Raw genomic sequence first — 24,191 nt, forward strand, 5'->3', positions numbered from 1 at the left:
GTGATAGTGTACAGTAATATTTAATGTATTAAACATTCTTACCTTTCTGACCTAATAGAAAAATACATGACTAGCTGCTCTCTTTGCTTCTTCAATGACCTACTAATGACTTCCTCACTCATAACCCCATCACACGCACGGCTACAAGACTTTTCTAGAGCTGCCCCGACTTTCTGGAATGGTCTTCCTCATCCTATTCGGCTTCCTCCTACTTTCTGCTCATTTAAAAGAGCACTCAAAACCTATTTTTTCAAACTTGCCTACCCATCTTCTTCTGTCTCTTAAACTTCCCACCACTACATATCCTCACCCCTCTATTGTGTGCTACTTCCCCCACCTCTTAGATTGTAAGCTCTTCTGGGCAGAGTTCTCTCCTCCTTCTGTGTCACTGTTGGTTTCTGTCGGTCATTTGCAACCCCTTTTTCACGTACAGCAGTTCGTAATATGTTGGCGCTATAAAAATACTGTTTAATATTATTATTAATAATAATAATAATAATAATAATAATAATATTAATATAATTTGTGAGTCTTTACACTCTTCTGATTCCATTTGTGACGACCAGTCCTTTTGCTCATTTGTAGAGGAAAGTATCCATCTTTTATGTGTCCTGGCAATCAAAAGGCAAAAACAAGCTCATTGGTGAAATAATACCCTTAAACCCATTTAAACCCTTTTACTGCTGCTGACGTATGAATTACTCTGCTGTGGTATTAGGAAATAAATAGATGTCACATATTTATGTATACAAAACCTGCACAATGTATACTAGGTGTCTCTTCCACATACATATGTTCAGTCTGATTTATCAACGCTCTCAGTGGAAAAGATAGACTAACATTGGAGAACCTGGATGATCCAGCAAACCTAGAATGGATCTGGTCTAGAAATAAAAACATTTGCCAAATAAATATAAATGATTTTAAAAATTGAATTCCTAGTTTGCTGGATCACAGGTTCTCCGATGATAGTCTATCTTCTCGAGTCTTGGAGAGCTTTATTAAATCAGGCCCAATGAGAAAGAGCATTCCAGGACCAGAACTTACAGGGAACTTAAAAATGATGAACGTCACCTATGTCAATTTTAAGGCTTATATTCTGTTTCCAATTTTCGAGCACATCCAGTTTTTCATCCTTACATATTTGGTATTTACTTACAGTGTCATCTTTGAAATTTTATAAAAAATGTGGAGGTTCTATTGTGTTTGTATGCAAAAATCAATTTGTGTGTATTTGTTACTAAATGTATAGGTTTGATAAACTACTACACTAATATCAAGTGGCATAACAAATGAAAATACCTATTACTGGTTTATGGATGATCTGCTTTAAGATCATGTATAATGTAAAGGATATTTCTATATCTTTGGGGTGTAGGGGAATAAAGTATAAATAAAATATAAACTTAAGAATATGCAAAATGAAAAAATGGCAGCAAAATGGATGTGTGATCACTTCTACAGAACATGGAAGATGCAATCCTCTGCTAAAGTTTCCTCTGAACCAAACAACAAGTTTTGATTTTCTTTTCCCCCCGCTGCACTCAGTGGTTCCTCCTGCTACATCTTGGCCTGATTTGAAGGACAACAGGAAGAACCAACACACGTGGCAGGGGACATAAGATATTAACATTCTTGCTGGCTTCAGAGAAATCTTCATTCAGAGATTTCTATTCTTTGCACTGATGTTCGGCTGCACAGGCAGAGAAAAAGGCAAATGTTCTTATTTTGCAGGTGCAGTCATTCTATTCTAATTTATAGGGCAGCACAGGGGAGTCCCCTCCCATTGTAAAAACATAAAAAAGGTCAAAATGTACTGCAATGCTTTATAAAGTGTTTGAAAACAGAAAAAACATACATCATCTACCTCTTTCATTCTCAATATTGATGCAAAAAAGATTACGGAATTCTTGCAAAACACCTATTGTCTAATGATTACCATTGGAGTATGTGGGGGCCTTTAATATCTGCCTAAACGTACCTTTTTAAATATTGTTTGGTTTCTGCACAGAAAAATTACATTTAAAAACATTTCCTATAAAAGACAGAATTTTGCTTTGTGGCAGTAATTTCCCTGTAATTCCCCTGGCTGACTGCTCCTTGTGTTTGAATAGCTGTCATACCAGATATGTGTGTGCTCCGGAATGTTCCTTGTATAATATGGTTGGGGACTGGTGTTAGCGTGGTCCGGGAACAGCGACATAAACTCTTTACAAGAAATTGAGCTTATAATCCTTTATGAAGAGCAGTGGTGGAAAAAATGGTGCTTAGGCTCCTCTGCATGTTATCAGACACTCATAGAAAAGCATATCCATAAAGAACCCTTAATTCTTCCGTGATGAATGAGACAGGCAGCCCAATGAATGCATATCATCAGGAAGATGGATGTGGGTAAAATTTGCACCCTGCAAAACACCAGCAGCGAATAGAGGAAGACAATAAAAGCTGCAAGATTTTCTGCAGACAGTCTAGCCATGCTTCAGTTTTACATTTAATTTGAAAGCTATTTTAAATGAAATTTTTACATTTGATTTTAAGCGTACCTAAACATTTTTACTTTACATAACATAGGTAGACAACCCTACTATACAAAGGAAAATGTTGTTTTTTTTTTAAGAGCAACGCCCTTTTCAAAATAAAAAAAGGGTGCAGCACCGCCCCTTTAGGTCTTGAACGTTGCGGCGATCAAGACTTAATCGGAGCGCGGAGCCTCCCATGATACCTACGTCACGCATCCCAGAAGGCTCTGGGTGCTCCTTCTGTGCATGCCCTGATCTCAGACATGTGCAGAAGAGGCATCTTTTCCACCAAGGGGAAAGAGATGTCGATCTCACACATGCGCAGGGAGATCGGCTCTTTTTTTTTCCCCCTACACAGCGGCTACCTCACCGGTTGATGGAGAAAAAAGACAGAAGAAGTTAGAAGATGGCAGCACCAAGTGCTTCCTCTGTGCCGGGACAAAGAGGAATTCCAGGATGACACCAGATCGTAGGAAGGACCAGCGACATAGAGGGATCTACAGGATTAAGTTAGGTGTAACTTTTTTACTATTAGTTTAGTTCTGCTTTAAATTTGCATTTAAACTATTTTTATTGAATATTATTTATTGTGTTGGTTTTCTTAACAATTTTATTTACTAGATTTTTACTAAATAATTAAATTGAAACCAAATCACATTTACACAACCTATACAAGTTACAGCCACATCAAAAATGATAAAACTGATATATTCTTTCATTTGTTTTCTTGGGGCTCTATTTATAAAGCAGAGAATCAGACATTCCCTCAAACACTCCCTCATGGGAATCTTCCAGGTTCATGTGTTTCAATGGCAATATTTGATTGCCACTAGGGAATGTTTGAAGAAATATCAGATGCTCTGATTTAAAAATAGAGCCCTAGAGACAATTTAAAATTACTCATATTTAAAAATTATCTAAATACAAGAGGCATATATAATATTTTTGAATGTTGATGCCTTTTGTATATTTCTTTTATATCTGTGCAGTAATTCCACATGAAACAAATAATACCTTCTTTGGCATGGAAGCTTTCTGTAATAGACATCTAGTCCTCTGTAAATGGCAAGTCCTTATTTCTCTCCTTGTGCAGGGTGACTGGTCTGGTATGCACCCCTCCTTTAGTTTTCTGCATGCATCCTGTAATGTAGCTTTTCTTTAACCTCTTTGGTCTCAGGAAACCTGGGCTCCCTCATTGGGTGGAGCAATGGAGAAAGCGTGTAGAATCGGTAGCCAGTGGAAAGAATTACCCCCTATAGTGGTGGCTAGAATACCCCCTTTATAGATACCTAAAAACATAATTAGAGTCATACAGCTGGCTATTCCAAGTGGTGTTTATCCCTGAACTATGCAACAATATTCAAATGGGAGAACAATCAGCTATACTTCAAAGAAGGAACCTCTGATGGTACCCAGGGTCCTGGGTCTATTTTTCTGCCCTGCTCTTAGGATAGCGATGTCATCATTTTATTTCCATGGCACTAGCACCCAGAGTTTAGCATCGGGCCAGTGCATGCACCTTTAACATACGGTAATAACTCTAGGGTTCTGTATTTGACCATATTATATGAAAGTAGTACTTGCTGTGGTGTAGTTGTGTTTGGAGAGGTATTACGTTAAAAAAACTTGCTATATTAAATTAATTCTTCCTCAATAAAAACTTCTGAATATTTTAAAAACTATAGAGACCCTAAGACCTCAAAGTTCTGAAAATAACTTTATATAAATATGTACAAAATCTTGCAGTCTGGAAAGCATCCCCAACCCAAGCTAACACCCACTAATATCATGTTGATTCCAATCTCCTTCAAGTCAGAATCTTATTTATGACCATTGTTCAGAGAAAAATCTTATTTGACTGAACCTGAAGAGCAGAATAAAATGTTTTCAAAAGCAGATAATTAAAATGAAATAGAACACATATTTTCCTAAATATAATTTCCTTTTTATTCATGGAGACCAAGGATTTTCAAGTGCAGACTAAAATGTCTTGAGTGTATCTGAAAATGTATAATTTTTATACTGGGCATGTATGAAAAGTAGGGCATAAATACCCCCAGAATACAGATCTGAAGTCCCAAGCAGAACGATTGTTCATTGCTGGTGGGGCAACAAGGTTAAAATTGAGTGTATGGTTCAACATATTCAATAACATTCATCACTAAATGTAGTTTCATTATACTGTAGGGTTTTAGACCTTACAATTAATATCTGAAATCAATACTTCATCCATATATGTGATAATCTCTAGATTTGCTCAAACTCTTTGAATTTACAGTATACTCATATCTCCATTGTATGATATATTGTTGTTTTAAACATCTATTCCCAATGGCTACATCCTCCTGGGTTGCTATATGTGATGATGGAGCTTTATGGTTTTTAGCCCTCTGGAATGTTACAAATAATTATGTACTGCTTGGGAATACAACAAAGTTTAAAGGGAAAAAAACCTGCTGTTTATAAGAACATACGTATCAAGCTCCCCTGAGGAAGCGGTTAAGGCCAAACGCGACAGGATAAAGAGACTCAAAGACTTCATTAACCTCCCTGGCAGTATTCCCTAGTGTGGCATGGGGTTACTGCTTTTGGTATGGAAAATCCACCCCGAGCCACACTCTGGAATACCGCCAGGGAGGTTAATGAAGTCTTTGAGTCTCGGGGTGGAATTTCCAGGGAGAATAAAAGTCCTACCTTGTTCCCACATTTCAGCAGCATCCTCCAGTGATGTCCACAGCATCCTCCAGCGATGTCCGCAGTGTCCTCCAGCGATCCTCTTCTCCTGGCGATGCCAGCCGGGCATTCATAGCCCGATCTTTGTTGCCCGATCTGCGTCCCCGGCGTGTGAATGTTGGGGATGCGAGGCCAGGGGAAAGCAGATGCCAACCGGGCAGTTTTAGGCTCTAGGGGGCGGAACCGTTACGCAGGTGGCGGGACTGAGCGGGAAATTTAAAATAATGAATTTTAAATGTACTGCTTTTAAACATTTACATTTAAAAATCCTCATTATTTGTACCACCAAGGAGGTTAATAAGGTTTTTACTCATTTAAATTCAATTTAGGCTTCTGCATTCAGATCTATATCTGTTACATTAGAAGTGCTTGTATAGTATGGAAATGAACCCTCCAACCTTGCATGTTTTAAATGCAAGGCGGGATGTCACTGAACAAATTATCTTTATTGTAGGTATATTTTGCAATAATTTGCTGCTGTTATTACTGAACTTATCTTTAAATATAACTAGTCAAAAAAACCCTCTTTCCTTCTTTTACATATTGCAGGTGGTGTATGTATGGTATGGCCTGACGTTTTGCATAGACACCGGTGCACTACAACAGTGGAATAAGTTGTCCTCTAGTGTGAAATTGCAGTAATTTATCAATTCTGGCACAATCCAGGTGCCAAGGGCATCATAAGGGTAGAGTTAGACCTACCATGGGATTGAGAGATCGTGTGCAGTTCCCAGCAGCTGGCACCTTGCAATAGAATGATGTGGTGCATGCTGTGAGTGGTCATTTTATGCTATCATTGAATGGAAGGGGCAAAACTACCTGTAACCCACACAGTCTACACAGCCTGCAAGTACCACAGTCCTTGCATATATAAAAATTATAATGATATGTCACAACCTAAGTCTCACAGATACACCATAGCTCTCCTCTTGCACCACTGACTTGCTGCTTATCAATGCTCCTTTTGCATTCCTCCACCACCACTGATTTTCTGGGTACCCCAGCACTTCTCCAGCCCCGCTGATTACCTTTTCTCCTGTAAAGTCCAGTAAGTAGTCTGCCTTTATGTGATAAATGTAGAGGGTCCAAATCAAACAGCCCACCGCCCTGCAATGCTAGCAAATCTGTCTGTGTACTGCCTGACATGTGCCCCACTTTGGGAATCGCTGCTTTGGAGAAATGTATTTATTTTTCCCATTCATTCTTTTCTCCACTAGTAACTGTTTTTCACTTGTTTCTTACCTTTACTTTACAATAAAAATTAGTTTTTACTAAACAAATATCTGGTGATTAAATGATACATAAGTATCATACATCTGTATGACAGATTTTGCTTGTACCACATCCAGTTACTATTGGCGCATACGCTAAATAAAATGAGCAACATATTTCTTTACCTTCATTCACACACCCCCCTCCCAGACACTGCAGCTCACAGTGGGGGGTTCAGTAACAGAGACAGTTTTGTCAATTCAGAAAGTGTTGGGCAGAACAAGGGGTGGCCAGGTGCTAATTGCTAACTACAGACTTGTGAATCAGCTTTGATAATAATAACTATCAATGGTAGCCTTGCCCCCTGCAATGCAGAATCATTGCCACATTATCACAGGAAGCTGCATGGACTTCACTGGAAGAATCAACAGGTTTTTGTGGGACTTTGCAGAGAGACTAAAAGAAAACTGTAAGTGCAGATGTCCTTATAATAAAGGGGTGCAACTCATATTTTTATGTATCATTGTTCTAATTTAATAATAATAAAAATATATGCTCATTATGCTTTTGGAACAAAATTGCGTTCCACAGCTTTTATTGCAATATGTGTATAAATATGAGATCTGTTTTTTATATGAAGCAGTGAATCTGAACATTCACCAAACATTCTCTGGGAATGATTCAACCACTGCCATTAAAAACCACATGGACCTGGAAGATTCTCCACCAGAGATTTCCAGCAGCATGTTAGCCGCTCTGTGTTCTTTATTAATACATTTGATTTTTAAGTTTGTCATAATTCCAGAATTACAGCTCCAAGAGGATTTTTTAATGCCGATGAATCAAATGGTGAATGACAAATAACATCATCCTGTGTTATATTATGGTATATTACATACCATATAATATTTTTTTTAAGTGTTAGGGGCAGGGGGTGAGCCAGATTTATTTAGGGCCCTATCAATTTACTATGATTGACAGCTGTGTTAGGCTAAGTACACGTCAAATGATTCTCACCTAAGATGAATGGTCGTGCATGATGTGTACAGCCGGTGGTGGATGTAGCCAACAGTGTGCTGCTGTGCAGAAAGTACTTGGGCCCCTGTTGGGGTCCCTGTTAGTTAAGGAAGGTGCAGGACCCTCTGCAGTGACACACTTTACACCTCCCTGTTTGCCCCTGTGTTCTCCCGAAATCTTTCATCGACCCACCACTGCAGATCGGCAATGACCAATTGGCTGTGCACTTCTAGAAGAAAAGCACAATGAGGTTCTGATCCCTTGTCCTTCTTCTCCATTTTCCATTAAACAGAACAGCTTTGTGTGTACAGTGCTTGTTCTTTCATCTCTCACTGGAAACAATCACAAATGATCATTTCCAGCAACAGTCATCCAACAAATATGTTATGTCTGTGTGAAGACAAAAGGAGACAGACCTGGAGTGCACAGTACACATCTGCCTAGAATAGAGGTGCAATGACCCCCCCAGCCTAGCTGTGCACCTTGTAACGTATTAGGATGGTACGGGGATTTATGAAGAGTGAAGCTTTATGGCCTCCAGCAGGAGTACAATGGAAAATATGAAATTATTATTACACAGTATTAATTTAGCGCCAACATATTACACAGCGCTGTACAAAGTCTATAGTCATGTCATATAGCTATAGCTGTCCCTCAAAGGAGCTCACAATCTAATGTCCCTACCATAGTCATATATCATTAACACATCTAAGGTCAATTTAGGGGGAAGACAACTAACCTAACTGCATGTTTTTTTGGGATGTGGGAGGAAACCCACGCAGAGAGAACCTGCAAACTCCATGCAGATAGTGTCCTGGCTGAGATTCCAACCTGTGACCCAGTGCTGTAAAGGCCAAAGTTTGCCCATCCTTGCAAACTTTACACTGAAAGTGAAGAATCCAGGGAGGTAATGTGACTGCTACTCGAAACCAAGAAAGTTACTTGTAAAGATAATATGGCTACTGCCTGGCCAGAATCTATGTTTTGCCGTCTGGATCATTAAATGAATAAACGTTAGCCCTTTATTACCCGTCTTCTATTACAGGACACTTTGCCAAAAAACAATCCATACTAGGTAAATACCCAAATTTCAGTTTCAAAAAAAGAATCAGCTTTGAGCGTTTCCAACAGCTGAAAAGCTTTCTGCTTGAAAGAGCTTACAATCTCTCGCTAAACCGTTCTCATGCAAGCTTTTCCCTTCCAGACAGGTCATGTCACGTTCGATTTGCCTCTGTCAGTAACACACTTCAACACCTATCCGGTGCACTCTTGGATCGATCAGCACGAGACTTCATTACCCCCCGGCGGGGAAGTGCGACACAACTCAGAATTGGTGCAAGCGATAATGACATTAGCTACAACCTGGAATAACCCAAAGTGACGGAGCAGGACCCAGGTGTAGATCAGCGAGCTGCATGCATGTTAAGCAGAGAGGCAGATGCTGTGGCTCCGGTAGCAGCCGATTGGCTAGTGGCAGAAGACAGTTCTTCCAAGCAGGCTCACAAAGCCTAAGCTGTGAACAGAGAAACATCAAGCTCAGAATCAGCCAGCTGCTAATAGAGGAGCTTATCAAGTATCAATTCTATATACAGCCTCTCCTAGAATTATGAACGCCTTACCTGGACAACTTTTCACATCTGCTATACCTACAATCACCCCCAGAGATGTGAAAACAAAAACATCTTTCAAATAGTTACCTTGTAGCCATCCGCAGTCATTTTTTAGGGGAATCTCTACTTTATAAAGGAACCAGACCACTTCAAAGACCAGACCACTTTGCGTTTACAGTGCGATAAGCAAGCGACTAATAGACCGACGTTTTGCCTAAAAAGCGTTAAAGCCCTTGTTGGACGGTTTTAAAAAAATTGTACATCTGAAAATGTCTGACCAAGAGATTGAAGACTTTGATGTGGACAATATATCGGACACCTCTCGAATGATCCCAAGCCTCCCTCCATATAACATGGATGACCAGCTCCTGCCCATGGAGACCCGGAGCAGGTGGGGTTGCTGGATTTGGACAGTATTCGTCTCTGGAGCTAACTTTTTGGCGTTTTTAGTCAACTCCGTAGTCTTGGGGGCCATATTCACTATTGTCTTGACTCCGACTATCGTGGTGGTCTATTTTGGATTTAAATGCCACTCAAGGGTAAGTACATATGAATATTTGTCCCTGTGACACCCATAGAAGTATATCTGCACAATGTAGATCAACATTTTTAACATGAGGGAATCCTTGAAATAACTTTTAGGTCCAACACTTGACAATAACAATATTCACAGCTCACAATATTTTAGCATGGTGATCAGTAAGAAGAAAGCCTTTACAAGCCTTGGTGTCAGGTAAACTGACCTTAAAGTTAGAAATTGCCCATTTATCAGTGAACCTCTAGCAACCTCTGGAACACTGGTGTACATAGTAATGAGGCAAGACTGAAAAGTGTTAACCTAATGGAGCAATCTGTAACCATAAGAGTTAACAAAACCTGATATAAATACCACTTCAAAAGGTTGTCTTATGAGTGCACTGTTCATTCCATCTCTGTAAAGTATAATTTTCCAAGCTGTGAACCTTTTACCTCCATACTCTAGAATTCCCAGGGGTGTACTGAATATGAAAAAAGAGAGTTTGATTCATAATGCAAATACATTTGGTGCAGCTCTGTGACAGTTTCTGTGTGAATATGAATGATTGCAAGAGAAGTATGGGAGAGCATTGCTGAAGAATAAAGAATTGCATTGGAACATTCAGCTAATACCCACTGTTCGAGGTTGGTTCTGTAGGGATAAAATTGATCCATGGTTTATAGGTGATGAGTGTTTGTCTGACCGGCATTAAAAGTGCAAATTGGGTGAGGTTTCTGATAATCTGACTTTTTTTATAGATAGATAGATAGATAGATAGATAGATAGATAGATAGATATGGGAAGATGGGAAGATAGATAGATAGATAGATAGATAGATAGATAGATAGATAGATAGATAGATAGACATAGAATACTGTAATAAGATATATAATAACATAGATGGATGGACAGATAGATAGATAGATAGATAGATAGATAGATAGATAGATAGATAGATAGAGGGATAGATAGATTGATATAGAATGCAATAGATATAGAATACTGTAATAAGATATATAATAACATAGCTACATAGATAGATAGAATAAGATGAATTGATAGAGAGATAGACAAGCAGAAAGATTTAGATATGCTCACAGATTGTCCAAGTTTAAAAGGCTTTTGAAATATGTCCCATTCTTTTGCGGTACACCTACAAGTGAGATAATTACAGGTAATAATACAAAACATTTTTAAACCATTAGCCTGTAGCAATCCGCTCAATCTTATTTGACAACATCATATAACAATTAAACAAAGGTGAAAAGGATAACAGAGTGCTTTAGCCCTGATTAACCATTTAGATTTTAACTATTTAAAATCCCCTGATCAAAATAAGACTTATTGATTACTAATTTTAATGTTTTTTTTCCCATATGTCCTCGTCCTATTAAATAAAGATCACAGTATTGTTATGGTATGGTGTATTTAATTTGCTTTTTGCTTTAGGTTTCATGATGGGCAAATACATGGAAATGATAGAGTTAATGTATACAGAATGATCATCATGTCTGGTGTTGTAGCATGCTGGATGTAAGGAGTCAGCTTGGATCATTCAAACCAGTGATGTGTCTGGTACAGGAACTGAAAATAACTGCTAATACACCAAGCTGGAGGTGATGAATGCTCCTATAGTATGAATGGAAAGCATAAAAGCACATGGCTTGTTGGATGTTTGCCTATGCCGTATGCCATGGTTGGTAAGAGGCTACTATTCTAGGCAAGCCCATCTTAAAGCATTTAGAAATCTTCTTTCTATCCTTTCTGCTCTTCTTGCAATCTTTCTCGATGAATATTTTTCTATCATCATCAAAATTCTTTCAGGATTTCTGTCTATTATCCTAAAATATTTGGGAACCAGACAGCAAGAATGGTAACTAATTAATGATCTCCTTTCAGTTCTTTTTTGCTTTGTAAAAGTATTGAAGAGCACCGCATATATCAAGGTATGGAACGGGGAGTATGCTAAGGCAGTTCTATTAAACATGGACACAAGCAGATGTTCCCTTTAACAGAATTATAAGAACATGTGATGAAATGTAATAGAATACTCCTTTTTAAATTTGATACAAAAGCCCAACACATTTCAGAAGTAAAGAAAACCTACCACCCTTCATCAGGGCTGTAAAGGTTTCTTGTCATTGTAATAGTATCCATTCTTATGCCAACAAAGAATGGTCTGGAATCTGGATCCCCAAAACCCTGAAGATAAAGAACAAAGAACCAATCAGTTTTTTTGGTGACAAAAAGCAAGATGGTAGTAGCAGGGAGTCGGATGAGAAAGAATAGAGCCTAACAATGATCTGCTTCACCCATAACAGTTTAGTCACAGGATGGTGTGGGTCTGGGGTGGAATGATCTAGGCTTAGGGAAAGTCATTACAATAAAGCTGCCATTCAGAAAAAGAATAAGAAAGTCGCTGCAAAGAATTACTGAGAAGGAAATCTCTGGTTTGAAGGTAAATATAACAACATATCAGCCTTTTTCAAATGGCTCACCCATTACTGTTCACCAGTGTATTAGCTGAGCAATGGTACTGCAATTGCTGGCTTTCTCCAATAAAGTATATTGGAGTGGTCACTTACAACCTTCAGTACTGCAGGGCAGTCAAGCTACGTCTCAAAAAGCAAGTCTATGACAAACTGACTATTTAGGAAACAAATGGATGTCTTCGAAGATGACGATGTCTTCAATGTCTTCATCAACATGTGTCAAGATGATCAGTAGACTTAGAGACAGAGGATACAGACTTTACCCGTAATTTATTACCTTTTCTGCAAGAATACATCAATAGGGCCACCCATCACACTAAAGGACCAATTGAGACAGAGGCAGCCATTGCTATTTGCACACACTGGGTCTGATTTATCAAAGACTGGAGAAGATAGATTATCATAAGTGAACTTGGGTGATCCCTCAAACCTGGAATGGGTTTCATAAAACCATTTGCTATTTTTTGGCAAGTGTCTATATTCATGCAGCAGATCCATTCCAGGTTTGCTGGATCACTTAGTTTCACCCATGATGGTCTAGCTTCTCCACTCTTGGAGAGCTTTGATAAATCACACCCAGGGTGTAGCTTCACAAGGGCCCTAAGGGACATAACAGCCTATTCTTACTAGACGTGGGCATATGAGTGCTGGGACACTGCCAACTATCACAAAGGCTTGGGCTCTGCTCGCTTCTATTTAATTCTTTACACAGTGAATACATCTCTTTATATTGTCAGCAGTTGAATAGGGGACCCAAAAATGGTTATGCAAAGGTGCCTCTTGGTGACTCTCCCACAGAACTGGGAGATGAACATGTGAACTTTTACATCACAGGTTTTGCAGGTAATTACCCAAATGTTTGATAAGTTAACTTGACATGAATTCCTAACACATTTCCAGCATTGGCTGTGACAACTAGAGGTGTTAACCTGCTGAGCAGAAACTGAGACTTTCCAGACTTCATTGGCTGCAAACAAGTTCCAGATGATTGACTTATCAGTTAGTCAACACAAAAGATGGAAAATCCTTGTAGCCTACATCATTACAAATAACTTTTAAAAGCAGAAATCATCTGTGACAACTAAGACCACATACCAGCAAGCAATACATTAAAGAAAGCCTTGATGCATGTTGCACATCAGTGAGTACTAATAAGGCTTTTAGAGAAAAGCTCCTGGTTTCTGGATGCAGAGGTCACTGTTCATTCATTCATTTTGATGTTACATCACAGTTGGGTGAGGACTAAAATCCGGAACCAACCGAGAGGGAAGGTTTGATGAGTTCCCCACACATTTTCAGATTTTTCTAAAGTGTTGTATTAATATTGATATTGTCAGCTCCCATGTCTGTACTCTTACACAATTTCTTTAAAGAGTCATACAGTCAGAATGTACGTACACTGGGAGTATCTTACTATGATGAAGCTTATATGAAATTCAATGAGCAGTTTGGAGGTAGAAATGTGACACGGGAAGTTATAGAACTAAACGTTTCAGTTAGTGGTGTTACCTTCTATCTCAATCATTTTCACCTCATTTACCCATGAGAAACTCGGAAAAGAATTTCCAGGTCTTGGGGAATAACTGTAAATCCAATTTATTGTGTCACTGGAAATAAAGCCTGTTAAAATGGTGCCCGGTGAATAGAATGCCCCTTTATAGTGGTAACTAAAATAACACCCCTATAGCCAGCCTAAACATCCTTGGAGTCATATAGCTGGACCTATTGGAAGCAAAGAATATAACTGGGTATTAACGCTCTAAAGTAAAGATAACAGAGACTGTTATTCCAGGGAACATCCGATTGCCTCATGAAATCAGGAAGAAATTCTGTTGAATCAAATTGTACCAGGGTTTTTTTGCCTTCCTCTTGACTAACCATGTCCATAGGAATTTGTACCTGGAAAATGTTGACTTCCCCAGGGGTTGGACTTTATGGATTTATGTCTTTTTTCAATCTTACTATGTAACTAAGTATTATTATTATTACACAGTATTTATATACCGCCGTCATATTACCCACTAACTGTCCCTCAAAGGAGCTCACAATCTAATGTCCCTACCATAGTCATATGTCATTAAAGTAGTCGAAGGTCACTTTTTAGCGGGAAGCCAATTAACCTCACTGCATGTTTTTGGGATGTGGGAGGAAACCCGCGCAGACACGGGGAGAACCTGCAAACTCCATGCAGATAATGTCCTGGCTGGGAATCGAACCTGGGACCTAGCGCTGCAAGTAGTGTTAGTCCCAGAATTGTGCAAGTGTCATGAAAATGGAAGTCAATCAGCCACAGTTTGAGAAAACTCTATCAAACTCTGGAGAAACCATGGGGTTTTTGGAACCATGGTTGGGAATGGCTGCTATAGATATTTGGAAAGGCAGGAAATAAATTTACATTAAAAGTTAATCTCTTTCTCTGTAAAATAAATAAATATATATATATATATATATATATATTCAGTGTTTGCAGCTGTTTATCCAGAGTTCATCTTTAGAACATCACAGTATTGGAATAATTCAGTATACTAAACTTTGTAATTATCTATCTCAGTTCAGCCTTGGGGTGAAGCTATTCTCAGACAACATTCTTCCCTCCGCTAATGTGATGTAGTGAAAAAGGCAATAATGACAAGGTATTCGTCTAAAATTGCTTTCCTTTGTCTGCTTTGTACATGGCTGATGATCTTATTGCGAGCTCCCCGATCTCTGTGTGATGCCAATGACAGTAAATCAATGCATGGGAACACGGTGACAAGCAGAATTATAACATTTAAAGATATAACTAGCAGACACGTAATGCAACCAAGACAGATAATGGATTTAAGAAAATTCTGAGTTTAAAGACATACAGTAATGGTAAGAAACTGGGAATGCATTGCTATTTACCTGATCTGTTTTATCTACATGACCAGCTGAAATGGTCATGTCCAGTTGGATCTTATTCTCAGTCAATGGGCCTGGTATGAAGGTTCCAGGTACAACAATACCACCAAAGTAATAAACATTCAAATTGCAAACAAAGAAGCAGGATAAACCTATACACTGGGTTGTTCCTGCAAAGAAGGAAGCGTAAGTACTGGCATTTGTCATCACAACAAGCATTCTCAAGCAGAAATAAATTAAATTATCCCAACCTCTATGCATGCCTACTGTGATTCAGCTGTCATGTTTACTTTGTAGACTGGGATCAGTGGTAGAATGCCCAAACCATATACTCTGCGAACCAATTAATCAAAGGCATATTGGTTATTAAAACTAAACTGTTTCAATGAGAACATCAGCCTGCTTTAATCTAACCTCTCAATCCCTCTATGATTTAAATTTTAGGTAAAATATTAAATACTTTTTGCCGGGAGTCTTTTACCTGTTCTCGTGCACTTCCAACGTCTTAGAAGGAGTGGCATCTTCTGGGCCAGAGCGGCACTCATGTGATGACATTACCTGCATGACAATATGATGTCCTAGGGGACAGACAGAGGAGTTTGGGAGAAACAGTTTATGGCAGGAGATCTGTTATTTATGTAACCACGCAGGCTGGCTTAGGAGAAATTACATTTTTATAGCCCTACTACCATTATTTCAAAATAAATACATTTACCATCATTCTTATCTATACATGTAATGTAGCAGCTCCCTCCAAATCCTTCTCCATCATCCAGAGACAATCCAATTTGGATGAAGAATAGGGTCATTGAAAATACTTCTTATAAGCCCAGAATGCAAAAAAAACTTTCCTGGGGTGCGATATGAAGCTTCTCAGGGTACACAGGAAAGTTTTATGGAGGACAAGGCAGGTGGTCCCCAGGTTAAATACGAGATAGGGACTGTAGGTTTGTTCTTAAGTTGAATTTGTATGTAAGTCAGGACAGGTACGTTATTTTAATAAATGCAATTATAAGATGTTTGTCTTAACATATTATTAGGTAGCATGGTGTCGGTTACTGTATAAAATCCTCACTGTGAGCTAATCACAAACAAAACAAAAAAAAACAAACTTTATGGAGCCTAGACATTCCTTCCTTAACTTCTGGAGCAAACTGTGCTTTGAAATGCCATAAGAAATAACTGCAGAGTTTGTCTTGGTCAGATCAGCTCAACTCCTAAGATCACCCACAACCTCAGCTGTGTTTAGATTTCTTCTGCAAGTCATACAAACCGCCCCCTTCCCCCCATCAAGCCTCTGTCCTGCACATAAAGAAGCAGGGAAGCCCTGTTCGTATCTAGGAGTCCTCCGTATGTCCTAAACCCAGGGACTACCTGTTTATGGTGCTGTTCTCTGCAGCATTCAGATCCCATCCACTGCTAGAAAAAAGAAGAGGAGGCATAGAAGTGAAAATGTCACATAACTAGCATATATAGAACATAACTGTATGTATAAATATCAAATAAATGCTGAGAAAGAATTAATGGGTAAGGAGAACTAGATAGTGGTGGAAGTTGTGTCTACAAAGAATTAGGCTTGTAGGATATCAACCACATGGAGAATACACTGGGACGGAGTTAACAAAGAAGTTTAGGCTCTTTATTTAGCAAAGTGAGTTAACTTTGTGAATGTAGTTTAAAAGTAACTTTACAAAGAGTACCTAAACATGTTCAAAAGAAATAAAAAAAGATTTGTTTGCATGTGATTGTTTGCCTGAAGTCAGCAACGCCTTCCCTCATTCAATATCTAAGTGAATTATCCCTTGCAGAGTGAACAGCTTCAACCCTAAATTGTAGCACTAATAGTATAATTGTGTAGCAGTTATCGTCAATTTTGACTATAACAATTTTGTACAAACAAAAAAAAGAAATAAAGCTTTTACATTTCCATATAATGACAAGTATTTTTTAGATCGGTGTATCATACATTCATACATCATCAAATAAAGCTATTTCAGTGCCTAGAGCACTAAATCAACATTTTATCACCAGTCTTTTAATGCAACCATACAGTTTTGGTAACTTTATATAGCAATCCGATGAAATGTTGATGTTTAGCTCTTTGTTGCACCTTACAGACAACAAAAGTGCAATTATCACAGTAAGAATTCAGAATGCATCACAACATTCAGCAAACATCAGATCTGGAAAAAAAACTCTCATTCTATTACATCAAATGACAGCACCGAGGATCTTTATGCAAGATCACACGCATTTACCTAATGTAGACTTAAGTATCAACTTCAAAAGAATTATCATCACTCACTGTGACAAATTTATGTTTATTATTTCTGTTTGAAGATTTACAAACAAAGTGCATCCTCTTACTGCAGTAAAACCAGAGCCACTACACCTTTTTCTTCCAGCAAATGCTTTCTAGTTACTTGGAGAACTGGTAATGTCCTAGTTATTGGTTTGCCAGTTGTTAGTTATAACACACAATGTAATTCCCTATATAGCTGTGGTCCTTTCCATCTATAAAATGCCTTTACGTGTGGGTCTGATACCATACCTGCATGCATGCCCCCAAAGAAATTGTAGAGTTGTAAGTTAATTTCCTATAGGAGGCCTAGCATCATTCATAGGCATTACCAAGGGGGGCCTGCATACAAACAATCTACTTAGAAACGCCAACATCTTTTCAAAACTCTTTTCAAAAGCCATCCTGCAGCTTGTATTAGTGCTGAGGGCTCCTGAGAGGGGTACTTAGGCAAGGTGGCACATGTTCAATCTGATTCACCGTCCTTGCAAAATTCCAGTACAAGCACAGAGATCAGACACAGCCTTTCGGAATCCTGTGCACATGCCAAGTTTGGCCATCAAAATCAAAAACGCTCTTGGTGCTTGTGCCAAAACTTAAACCCAATGCCAGGCTTAGATTTGCAGGCTGTAACCCTAGGCATAGACTTTATAGCCCACTGGAAGCCTTACGCTTTTTCTACCACCATATAATATAATATTTAACTGATTTTGGAAAAAAATGCACTTGCATATCAATTTTTTCTTGGTGAAAATGCTCTTCTTGTATTCATTCTCAAAGGGAAACAAAATGGAAGGTCCACCCCATACAGTAGCAGGGTTGTGACTATATATAAAATCTCCTAATTAACATATCAAAGAGGAGCGTCTTCTTCCCGACGCGTTTCACCTATTGGCTACTTCAGGGGTACTTATGCAGAGAACATTCAATTGCAGGGAGTGGAGTACTTAGGTTTAGGAGATTTTAAAGGTAGACCTTTAATTGATACAGATGGGACAAAGGCCTGTAAAGAGGTCACTTCATATATGATGTGGAGTCCTGGAGTCTGTCTAGTTATCTGTACTTCAGCTGACAACTTCATGCTTGTCTTTGTAATGGATTCTGCTGACGCTAACTGCCTGTCCAGGTCTCAGCTTATTTTCTGACCATGCTTGTCTCCTGCCCGCTACATTCCTTCCATGACCACTTAGCCAACTATGACCCTCCAGTAACACAGATCATCCACAGTGACAAAAAAAATGTTTCTATTTTTACACAAACATCACTTGTTTGCAGCAGAATGAGATGTACCAGAATATCTGCGCCTAAACATTTGGGCCTTTAATTGCAGCAAACTTGACCAGACTGCAGGTAGCTATCAAAGTGCATTGATAGATTCAGACCCAACATTTGTTCAATACCAGAGTCATCATTAGCTGTTCTGAAATAGGAATAAAATAGTTAAATTGCTATATTTCATCATTGTAACAGATTTTTCTTTTTAAAAGAATATTTGCATTCTTTTTACCTCATCTAACTGTCCTAAATATAAAAATAATGCAATCCAATAAGATAGATGTATTAAGTAGCTAAAATTCTCACTAAAAAATTGGTCATTTTTTTCCTGTAGTGAGAACTTCATGAATATCCCCGCAGGAATTCATTAAGAATTAAAGTTGCACCAATTAAGTTATGTCATGCAGAATCCTAGGGGTCAAGCTGTGTGATGTCAATATGGCCTCATCTCCCGGGGGGTTGAAGGCTGAAAATCCTATTACTGAGTTCTTTTTATTAGGACTGCTGATCAATGGATGACTTTAATCCGGTAACAGCATCAGCAGCGAAAATGGTCTATTTTTTGTTATGTTTCTATTAGGGAAGGGAAAATGATACTTTATTAATATTTGCGGTCAACTGCCCCGGCCCATCTATTTACCTTCCAAATTCTATACATATAGCTCAGTGCATACTTCAGATCAACCAACGAACTCTTCCACTGGCAACAGGCTTGGCTGACTCATTTTTTCCTACAGGGTTAGCAGTCCACAACTTAATCCATGATATTTCTCCATAGGTCCTGCAGGTTTCCATATGTGAATACTAACTTATCTGATTGATTCTGCATCATACAGCTGCAAGCCCAGATGGTTCCTCCCCATTCAGTAGCTGCTCCTTTCTCCATTACTGTATGTCAAGGTGTACAGGTGACCCCCATTCCAAGAGTTCTGGCAGGGCTGTCCTGCTTGCTGATTGTAGCGGGTGCACGTGCTGGTGACGGGTTTTTCCTCACCTTCGCCCTGTGGCAAGTAAGCAAATATTGCGCACCCATAGACCCTGGATCCTTCACCTGGGATTAGTTCTCTACCTGCTGTGGGTACTTTTAATAGCTTGATTCTTCATTTCCAATTTCTTCCAATCTAACTAACCTCACTTGCTGCCTTGTCTGACCTTTAACTTTTACTGCCCCAGTTACCTTGCCTGTCTAGTTGCTCCTTTTTGTACGACTTTTGTCTCCAACCTTCATCCTTGGAATCTTAATACTTCTGGGTGCCTTGTCTGTATGTTTGACTCAGTAACTCTTTGGTTTTGTTCATCAGCCTTCTCGGCCTATGTATTTTGACTTGATGTTTCTGACTTCCCCTTGGCTTCCTGGCTTCCCCTTTCTTACCTGTTGTCTCCTGCTCTTCGATAAATTCATGTCCCTCTGCATGCCATTTATTATGTATTTAAATCCTGAGCCAGCCCAACCTCCCAAAGCTGGGACTAAATTAGAGGATTGGCTTCTGTTAAGCAGTGATGTTGGATTGGCCCCCTACAACAAGTGGATATATTCATTAGGACCTATGGAGCCATGCATTCCCACTTTGCCACATCCCACTGGCTATTGAGTGTCTCTTCCTTATAAACTTAAAGTGTAACTAAACTTGTTGGTGGGTGATGAACTTCTCCCATAATATTATGGCACATACTTACCCTGTGCAGTTGCCCTGCAGTGATGACATTTGCAGAACCTGTCATTGCTGCACAAACTGGAAGGCGCCATCTTCACCCCTGGCTACACGGTAGACGTAATCCTTTTCATTCATTGGATAATTTTTTTCCTATATATGTGCAGGAGTTACATTATCCCGGGAGTAGCTGGCTCAGTGTGCAGCGACACCGCACAGACCCGAGCCATAAACTACATAGGGCATGTACCGTACAGTTTAGAGCAAAAACAAAAAGCAAAAGAGATAGGAGACATTGCCTGTTGGTGTTTTTTTTTTTAGTATTTTCCCTGTAGATCTGCTTTAGGAAGACATTTGAGTTTCTTTTCAAAAGAATAATATAGTATTTTAAATGTTTCTTGATGTGAATGTAAAAGACCTCGACTCGATGTAAACCATCTAATTATTATGTGTTTGAAGGATACTGTGACACTCAGGGTCCTCTGAGCAACGTGTTACTTGGCGGTGTCTACTTCCCACTAAAAAGTCCCATACACAATAATGGAGGTTGAGTTCTCTTTTCATTAGAAGGTGGTCCTGATGCATCAAGTATTGCGCTGCTCAGAGAATCAAGGGCATGGACAGAGCAGGCTGCAGGAAGGCTATGTTCACGCTGATGGTGAGGTTGTGGTCCATTTACTGCTTCCCCAAACCAGGTAACTGCTGTCTTTTGAGAGAGGCTACATGTATCAGCTCCATAGAGATTTTTTAGGGTACTGCTAGTACCGCTCACTACTGGCAGCTATCAATTGTGAGTGTTCAAGTTGCTGGCAAAGTACCAGCCGCGGGGAGCTGCAGGGTATCACTAGATCTGCCCTAAATGTTTTTATCCAAAGGAACATAACGGATAAGGAGTCTCATCTAAGAAAAGAGGAACATAAAATACATGTACAGTTACCATTTAAGTTTTAAAAAACTTCCCTGCGTATCAGCTTTATACAATATGTATATACTGTAGCGGGCAACACGGTGGCTCGGAGGTTAGCACTCTGGCCTTTGCAGTGCTAAGTCCCAGATGCGAATCTCAGCCAGGACACTATCTGCATGGAGATTGCAGGTTCTCACCATGTTTGAGTGGGTTCATCTTGGTACTCCAGTTTCCTCCCACATTCCAAAAAACATGCAGTTAGTTTAAATGGCTCCCCCCCCAAAATTGACCTTAGACTGTATTAATGACATATGACTGAGGTAGGGACATTAGATTGTGAGCTCATTTAAGGGACAGTTAATAACATGACTATGGACTTTGGAAATCACTACATAATATGTTGGTGCTATATAAATACAGGTAATTAAATAAAAGACAGAGAAAGATAGAGTTTTCAGCATAAATATAGAAAATATAATTTGTAGTACAAGTTTAAATACAAAATTATGAAAGAATTATATCCTTTTTACCCATAAGTCATAATATTCTCCTATGATCCCTACAGGATTTGATCAATTTTCACACAATGTTACAAAAAACAGTTACCTACAATTGCTATATAAATACTCCATAATAATAATAAGTCATGGCAACAATCATATTTGATTATCACATATTTAAATATTGCTTTACAGTACTACAATGGTTTATAGCTATAGCTTGTCTCAGGTGAGAATCTAGCATGCATGAAAAAGCAGTCGACTGTTTTTCATGCAATCTACATATATCAGCTCCATAGAGATTTATTAGGGTACCGCTAGTACCGCTCACTGCCGCCAGCTATCAATTGTGCTGTGGGTAGTCTACACTGACGGATTGATGAAACACTAATTGGGATTGACCAAAATTCAAATGGACCGATCCCATCTGAGGAGAAATCAGCATGGCAGAACTGCTGTGAACGTAATACAGCACAAGTATTCTGTTTAGTTTATTTGTAAAAATATTACACAAATAACAAAAAAGGATATAAAACATCTGTTGATAACAAGTAGGAGTTAATATGCAAACTGTATAACGGTACTCCAAAAAAATGATATACTCGGTTATCAGAAAAAAACCTTTGCTGCGCTTGCAGAATTTGTGTATCTCATTCGCTAATGGTTTAGCACAAATATGCCTTAATATTTATTGAAGTATTTTGTTTTCCTATAGTAAATGCTTTGAATAATGTTTGAATGTTTGAATAAGTAATGTATGCAGTTCACATAGCAAAGTAAATTATCCCTTGCAAGGGAAATGTAAGTTAGCTTAGTGAATGCGGTGAAATATCATGTTGCAAACAATATCTAATCACTTACAATGATATCTGAACAAAAAACTATTTTTTTCTTGCACATCATTATTTGCAGATTCAGCTTTTCCTTTGCTAAGTGAACTGCCTAAAAATCTTTAGTGAATCAACCCTACTATATTTCTTCAGTTAATCAACCCCTATTGTCTTTATATTTCAGTACATTTAATTGACGCACAGTATATTCTGGGGATTACATAAATAAATTCTGTCGACATATTTATGCCATGGGATCAATGTTGTGTGACGTAAAATAGATTTTCCAGCTACTAAATCAATAAATCAATAAGTCATTATGTCATTTTTAATGCCACGGGGTAAAACTTGTTACACAATTATAGCATTACTAGAAATCAGAATGAGAAAAATTGAATACTGATTGCTTTCAAATTTGGTTTCAATTTATAATTTTGTTTTAGGACAAAATTGTCATTGGGAAATATCTTACAATATCATGTCAAAAGAAAAGCTGACCAGAAGGACGAGGATGTGCCAATAATATCGCCTTACGTTGTCTTCTTTTAGAGTCAATGGCCCTTTTAGGCAAGAGCGCTTCTGGCTCTCGCTGTGAAAAGTTGATGATATTGAACATGATGTATGATCTGAGAACTGCCTGTTGCTGGAAGTAACCTTTATGGGCAGGTTTCCTATTCCCAACTTAGTTCTCTTGTAGAATGCTTTTTTTGTGAAGAGATCAAAAGATTTAAGAAAAACAACTAGTACAAGTACAGGTGTTCCCCAGGTTACATACAAGATAGGGACTGTAGGTTTGTTCTTAAGTTGAATTTGTATGTAAGTCAGAACAGGTACTTTAATAAATGCAATTAGGACAGATGTTTGTCTCAACATATTATTAGGCAGTGTGGTGTCAGTTACTGTATAAAATCCTCACTGTTAGTTAATGACAAACAAAGCAAAAAAAATTTTTTATGGAGCCCAGACATTTATTAACTTCTGGAGCAAGCTGTGCTTTGATATGCAAAAAGAAACAACTGCAGGATTTATCTTGTTCATTAAAGAGTTACAAGAGGCTGCAGAAATAGGTCAGTAAGATCACCCACAACCTCAACTGTGTTTAGAAAAAGATTTCTTCTGCAAGTCATGCAAACCGCCCCGTCCTCCTATCAAACCTCCGTTCTGCACACGATCGAGCAGGGAAGCCCATGTTCGTATCTAGGAATCGTCCGTATGTCGGATGTCCTTAGCTACCTGTATTAAATATATATAAAATACCTACAATTAACTTAAAAGTGGACTCCAGTCTTCTGTCATTTGCAAAGCTAGTGACACCACTGGGATCTTCAGTATCTGACACTCTGGCTGTGCTACCAAGAATTTAATGCTTATAGGTAAATATTCTGCTGTCTTTTGACATGTTTACCTGCAATTGATTTTAATAAATACCTTTATTTTCCAATGCGTTTTAACTATATTACAGAAAAAAAAAAAATTTTGTGGTTGTACAACCTTAAATGTAACTCGGTGATCTTTCATTTTTTAACTACCCTTGAAATTGTGTTTATGTGGGAAATGTTTGTGGCTTTCAAGTTTGGAGAATTAATTGGGTTGTTTACACGGTAGCTAAGGTCTGTCTGCTAAGTAATCACTGTAGAGTGGAAGAAATAATGTATCATCAGGATTATATAAGGACTCATCTTTCCTTCCTGGAGTTTCTTGTTAACTAGAGGTCATACTAGAAGATGATACAAGAGAATGGCACT

The 24,191-nt window shown here is 38.5% G+C and overlaps 1 protein-coding gene across 1 annotated transcript in view; it reads left to right on the plus strand.

Annotated features, from left to right (window-relative positions):
- The first annotated feature begins 8,824 nt into the window (after positions 1-8,824).
- Positions 8,825-24,191, plus strand: part of TMEM278 (transmembrane protein 278) — a 68,349-nt gene continuing 52,982 nt past the window's right edge. Inside the window, exon 1 of the mRNA XM_072426019.1 lies at positions 8,825-9,630. Within this exon, the coding sequence (XP_072282120.1) occupies positions 9,361-9,630 (270 nt within the window). The 5' untranslated portion in view covers positions 8,825-9,360. The remainder of the gene's footprint in view (positions 9,631-24,191) is intronic.

Source organism: Pyxicephalus adspersus, chromosome 11 (genome assembly GCF_032062135.1).
Source record: "Pyxicephalus adspersus chromosome 11, UCB_Pads_2.0, whole genome shotgun sequence".
NCBI lineage: Eukaryota > Metazoa > Chordata > Amphibia > Anura > Pyxicephalidae > Pyxicephalus > Pyxicephalus adspersus.